The 6,808-nt window shown below is 42.7% G+C and overlaps 1 protein-coding gene across 1 annotated transcript; it reads left to right on the forward strand.

Moving 5' to 3' along the window:
• The first annotated feature begins 1,428 nt into the window (after nucleotides 1-1,428).
• Nucleotides 1,429-3,429, forward strand: LOC118563151. Its single transcript, XM_036137033.1, has 4 exons — nucleotides 1,429-1,837; nucleotides 1,942-2,103; nucleotides 2,183-2,275; nucleotides 2,419-3,429. The coding sequence occupies exons 1-4, from the start codon at nucleotides 1,661-1,663 to the stop codon at nucleotides 2,746-2,748; spliced, it is 762 nt and encodes a 253-aa protein (XP_035992926.1). The 5' UTR covers nucleotides 1,429-1,660; the 3' UTR covers nucleotides 2,749-3,429.
• The last annotated feature ends 3,379 nt before the right edge of the window (nucleotides 3,430-6,808 follow it).

Here is a 6,808-nt window from a genome sequence, read left to right on the forward strand (position 1 = left end):
TTCTGAGTGTGTTTTGATGAAACCAGAGAATCTCAACGACTACGTGCCACTGGTGTCGTACTTCATTCGGGGCTGCCTCCTGGTCAGAACAGCTTTTAATTGATTTGGACATTGATCCTTGTTGAACATAAAGGGAAACCAACAAGCAAGACTATGTATTAAACTTATTGACCTGTACTTAATGCTATGTGTGATTATACAAACTCTAAAACAAGTATTAAATTAGATTATCTCACAGCTGCAACTGTCTTGCCTTCCATGTGGAGGCAAACCCACTTTAAACATTTTACCGACACCTAAAGGACATGTCTAGTTCCCTAATTGTTACATAGCCAAAAATGGCTGACCTCTGCGATTTGGAAATTGAGTTTCTTTTATTGCAATTATATTGAAAATGCGATTAATTGTGCAGCCCTAATATCAACACACTTGGCCAAATTCTCTCAATCTGTCTTCATTTAAGAGTGTTACATAGATTTAATTTTAATGTTGTTGTCTATTAGTCTGTCACTATTGCATTTTTTTTTATTATTACAGTTATATTGCTTGCCTCATGCTGCTGAATAAATTTAAATGTTAAGATACTAGTGGTTTTTTTTGTTTGTTTTTTAATTCTCAGATTTATTCTGGTAGGTTTGTTATCCAAAAAAAAAATAGTAAGTCCTCTGGATGTTTTCTTCTTCAGACAGATAGATATATCAGATTCCATGTGCTATTTATGGTTATAAATAAAACATTAAATACATACTCACAAAAATAAACTAAAAAGAAAAAAAATCTGATCTGTTAGACTGTTGCAGGCAGATAAGGATTTGTGATTTTAAAACTTCGAAGAACAGGAGTGTAACATTATCCTAATGCCATATACTGAATTTTATACTTGGACGTAATTTTTTTTTTTCTTTCCCTTTTCAGGTGAAAGTGGTCTACAATGCTTCTGCGTGTTGTAGTGTCAGAAACTGACATCAGACGTCTTTCAGTTGAAGCCATTCCCTCAAATGTTGAGGAACTAGGTGTTGTGAACCAGCCTTGGTCTCAGAGGAGGATTCATTTTGCAGTTTGAGGATCCTGATTTCAATAATCAGTTGTGCAACCTAACAGACATCAAAGACCTTCCGGGCAACTGTGAAAGTATTGTTCACAGTTGAAGACTCCACTGATTCTACACTGGACACAGGCAGCCTTCCTTCCGTCAGTAGTGGGGATTCTGTTGAACGGCCTGATCCTTTCCCAATTCCAGAGTTCTCGCATGACGTAGAACTGCAACTGACAGAAGGAAATTATAGATATAACAAGGATGGATCTGTGATGGTGATTTCTAAAGGTTTAAAGACTGATATCCTCGACACGCTTGCAGACAGTATGTCAAAGATTAGTGCTTATCCTGAGAGACTGCACTTTGAAAATGTAGCCAAAGCACTGGTGGAGAAGCATCCCTGTCTGCGTGACCCAGGGTCTGAGAAAGGATGGTACTCTTGGTTTCACAGCCTGACATTTAAGCTTGGAAACTATCGGCAAAAGTTAAGTGCAGCAGGATGCCCTGAAGTTATTATAAATAAAAGAAAAAACAGGAGGTTCAAAGGGAAAATCTGTCAAGAAGTCAAAGAAGGGTGAGGTAAACTACTGTCCTGATCCACCTGAAGGACAGAATCCTGAAAGAATGGAAGAGAAGCGCAAGATAATGGAGACTGAAATGCAGAAGAAAGACCCTGACCACCAGCTGCTAGAGGATCTGATGGTTGCTACATTTTACAAGCGTAGAAAAGAGATCATTGGAGATGAACCACACATCACAGAGCTAATTTCCCGATGGCCAGCTCTGTTTCAAGAGAAACAGGTGATTACATGTTTTCATTCCAAGAGATAATTTATGCTGTTCTGTTAGACTGTGTTAACTGTCCTATTGAGAAATATGTTTTTGTTTTCTATATATTTCCTCAGATTAGGGCAGAATTTAAGAGGATCGTTACCGCAGACCTTCTGGTATCCTTTCTTGACGGACTTGATGGCCTGGTCCCAAGACTCCTGGAGATGTACAAAACGGCAACAAAGTCTGGGAAGAAGCAGTCACTCAAAGACATTCTGGACTGCCTTGAGAAAGATGTAAGTGGAAGTGAGGTGGCAAGAAAACCTGGCAAAATTTTAATGCTTACTACAAATCTTTTGTCATCATGTCTTGTAGGACACAAACGAGAGGAGAAGGGCTGCTGCTCTGCTTGGTCTGCCACACTACATATCAGGAGAAGATCCATCAGATGTCATCAGGATGTGTGATGTAAGACATTCTTTATATATTTTTATTTATGTAACTTTTGTATTAAATCAAACAACCAGCAATATATAGATGCCTTGGAATAATTATGTCGTATGATTGCACATAAAAATGGCCTAATTAATTATTTTATTTTTTCCATTAAGGCTCATGTTGAGACTCTGGATGAAGCCATGAAAGGGATGCAGCTTGGCCTTCTGATAGGCTGTGAAGGTGGGAAACAGGGTGCCATTCCACATGAGGTCTTCGATGTGGCAGTTGTGGTGGAGGAGACCATCGTGCTTCACAACGTTAAGGATGTGGCACAGAGCTTTGCCATGCTTATGGGTGTCATCTACTGTGTCAATCTCAAGTATCCAGATGCCATGAAGTACTCCTTTGAGTTTATTCAGAGAGTGGTGATGAAGATAAAACCAGACCAGGCCTCGGCTCGAGTACACGGCTTGAGAAACAGAATCCTGAGGTATAAACTATAAAGACCTGTGAGAATGTTGTTCACTGTTCTTTTTTTCATGCACAATAACTTTCAGTATTGTGCTGCTGAACTATTGTTCTGTGATGAAACGTCACACCCAGGATTTTCAGTTTAAGATTGGTGTAAAGATCTTCTTCCACTTCATTGTATTTGAATGATTTATGAAAAATGATGGTCTTTACTGGTCAAAGACTATAGTGATGTTAAATTGCAGGGAAATTTAAGGTGGGACAGAAGGTTTGAAAGTTCAGACAATAACTAGCCTCAGAAAATGTTCTTTGCAGTTGAGTGGGGTATGAAAATTGAAAATTTGTGAATTTTCTTTCCCAGTCAAAATTCTGTAAAATAGGACACTTTGTTGTTGTTTTTTTGTTTTTTTTACTTAAATTCCGGATTTTAAGCAGATGCTACCCATATTCACTTTGTAAGGCCAGTTTAGAAGTCATGGTCTCAACATCTATTTGCTTTAGGCAGACTTGTTTTATCTTGCGTCACTGAGTTTACGCAGCTTCATACGCCTCTGTTTAAAGAGCTGTTTGTGGTTAGACTCTCTTATCTAATGAGCTTTGTTACCACAATTTGTGAAAATAAATGTTTAAAAACATTAGAGTTCTAAGTGCATTCAGTGTTGTCTTTCAGGAAATTGGTGAACTTGCCATTATTAATTAACATAAGGGATAATATTTAAAAATGTTAGTCTATTTAATTTGTAGTATTAAGTTCAATTGCTGCCTTAAATACATGAGTTAATGTAACTTGAAGAGGCATTTTATTTTGAATTGTGAGTTATTTAAACATAAAAAAATGATTTAAGAGAATATGTAATTGCATGTTCCTTTGAAAAGAGAAAGCGAGTTTTCTCAAACAGATAGGGCAGTGTTGTGAGTTATTTTTACTTGCGGTACTGAGTTTAAACAACAGTTGATCATTAATTGAAAAATTGGTATAACTGAATTATTTGAGTTAAAAGGATATGTTTTTAAAAGTTCACTTGACAATAGAATCAGAGTTTTTGTGAATGGGTAATGTAATATTGTTAGTCATTTCAACTCAGAGTATCAAGTAGAAACGATAAATTATCATCAACTGGGAAACTTTTCAAAGTTACCTTCCTTAGTTGAATGAAAGCTTTTCTTAAAGTTGAAATAACATGTTTTTAAGGCAGCAACTGAACTTAAAATGGTAAGTTAAACCACCCTGATAATTCTTACAGTGAAGCAACGACTTGGAGATACCGCTTTTTCCTGGATTTCCCTACCGTGGGACAATGAACAATATTTTTACTCTATTCTTGTGTTGAACGGTTGCCACGGCCACCTACAAGTGTCCCACCAAGTGGCCCCCTTTGCCAGAGTTGCTTCAACAACTTGGAGGTGTTATTACCCCCTTTACCATTCCTCTCACTCTGCATGCTGGTAGGACCAAAAAAAAAGAAAAAAAAAAAGGCTTTGCCAACCCTGATGTCTGAGAGAAACAGACCTGACTCATACGCGCATATATACGTGTAGGTACATATGTATGTAGGCGTAGAGGTATATACAGTGGGGGAAATAAGTATTTGACCCCTTGCTGATTTTGCAGGTTTGCCCACTTACAAAGAATGCAACAATCTATCATTTTAATCATATGTACATTCTAACAGTGAGAGACAGAATCTGTCATGATTTTGTTGTGGATGAACTCGGACACAACACGCACACACAGAGAAGTTCGTTAAGACAGTTTATTGCAGGTAGATGGTGGTGACATGAGGAACCAGAGTTTACCAGTCGGAGGTGAAGGATGCAAGAGCTGGCTGGCAGGTACAGAGTCCAAAAACATGAGCCATAAGTCCAAGGCAAAACGGAGCTGGGCTGCTGCAGAACAAGGAACGAGACCAGGACGAAGACATCAAAACTTAGCAGCGCAGCCAAACAAAACCAAAACCTGACGAGACTGGAACCAATGCGGGGAAACTGGAGCAGACAGGCATGATGGTCAGGAACAAACACTCCGAGCCAGCGACGAGGAAACAACCGAGGTGAGTTTATAAGGGGAGTCTGACAGGTGACGAGAATGAAGGCTAATTAGTGTCCAAACAAGGTGTGACTAATTGCTGAAGGAAGGTGAGCCGAGTGAACTGCAAAAATGACACGAAAAGAAACCAGAACAAAACCTAAACCATGACACTACCCCCCCCTCAAGGCCGGACACCGGACGGCCTAGAACATCTTACCCTGGGTGGGTGGAGGGGGTCCCAGGATGGCGGGCAAGAGTCAAAACTGAAAACTGAGGGAACAAAGGGCCAGCGAACACAGAGAACCAAAGGACCACAGGATATAGGGAACCAAAAAGTCAAGAACACGGAGGACCTAAGGCTAGGGAACACGAGGGACCTAAGGCTAGAGGACAACAGGGAACCAAGGGGCATCTTAACAAACCAGGGAACAAGAACAGAGGGCGCCTAAACATGCCGGGGAACCGAGAACAAAGGGCGTCCTAACACGCCGGGGAACCGAGAACAAAGGGCGTCCTAACACGCCGGGGAACCGAAAACAGAGGGCGTCCTAACACGCCGGGGAACCGAAAACAGAGGGCGTCCTAACACGCCGGGGAACCGAAAACAGAGGGCGTCCTAACACGCCGGAGAACCGAAAACAGAGGGCGTCCTAACACGCCGGAGAACCGAAAACAGAGGGCGTCCTAACACGCCGGGGAATCGAGAACAGAGCGCGTCTAAGCACGTCGGGAACACTAAATCTAAACGCTAGAAATCTAAACACTAGGGAAACAGGAACGAAGGGCGTCCTAACACGCTAGAAAACCAAAATACCAGGAACTAGAGGGTGAGCTAGGCAGCAACAGGTCAGGCGCGCCAGAGGGCACAGACAGCGACTTATAACCACCGGAGGGCTCTGGCGGCGACCTGCGTGCGCTGGGCAGCGACAGGTTGGCGCACCAGAGGGCTCAGCCGGCGACATGGGAGCGCCGGAGGGCTCTGGCGGCGACTTGCATGCACTAGGCAACGACAGGCTGGGCGCGCCAGAGGGCTCAGCCGGTGACTTGGAACGCCGGAGGGCTCTGGCGGCGCCTAAACACAAGAACTTAGAGGGCTAGGAGAACAGAACAGAGACACCGGGGAACTAGAACAGGGAAACTAGGGGAGACCAGAACGAACAGAGAACCTAACAAGCGCAGGGACCTAAATAAGCGCAGGGACCTTTAAGAGCGCTGGAACCCATCCAACGCAGGAACCCAGATGGCGCAGGAACCCAGACGGCGCAGGGACTAGACACAAGACAAAAACTAAGACAGGAACAATAAGAAATCTAAGAAGCACAGAAATACACTAAAACTCAGGAATGTTAAGTAACCCAAAACACAAGGATCAAAAAATAACTCAAAACAAAGACAGAATAATGAACGCTGGCACTAAGACAAAATAACATTACTTTTAACTAGAGAGCTCAGGAACCTTTAATGAGCGCCGGGACCTCTTAATGAGCGCCGGGACCTTTAATGAGCGCCGGGACCTTTAATGAGCGCCGGGACCTTTAATGAGCGCCGGGACCTTTAATGAGCGCCGGGACCTTTAATGAGCGCCGGGACCTTTAATGAGCGCCGGGACCTTTAATGAGCGCCGGGACCTTTAATGAGCGCCGGGACCTTTAAAGAACGCAGGAACCCGAATAGCGCAGGAACCCGAATAGCGCAGGAACCTATGGAGCACAAGAAAAAAAAGAAATCAGACAGAATAAAGTAAAAACATACCAAACAAACACGAGAACTAAGCACTATAGAACTGAGACAAAACTACAAGTTAAGCTAAATTGGAAAACAAAGTCGAAACAAATACTAAAACTGGAACCAAAACAAAGCAAAAACTAGAAACTAAAGCAGAACCAAAAGCGCTGGGCAGCTAAGTCTTTAGCATACTGGGCAGCGGCAACAGTTAGCGCTGGGCAGCGACGACGAGGAGCGCCGTCCTTAATGCTGAGCAGCGGGGAAGACGAACCAGGAAAACAGAGTCAGAGGCGGGGCGTCGCGGATGCGACCCCGGCAGACGAACCAGAAGCGTGGCG

Source organism: Fundulus heteroclitus, chromosome 5 (genome assembly GCF_011125445.2).
Source record: "Fundulus heteroclitus isolate FHET01 chromosome 5, MU-UCD_Fhet_4.1, whole genome shotgun sequence".
NCBI classification, from domain to species: Eukaryota; Metazoa; Chordata; class Actinopteri; order Cyprinodontiformes; family Fundulidae; genus Fundulus; species Fundulus heteroclitus.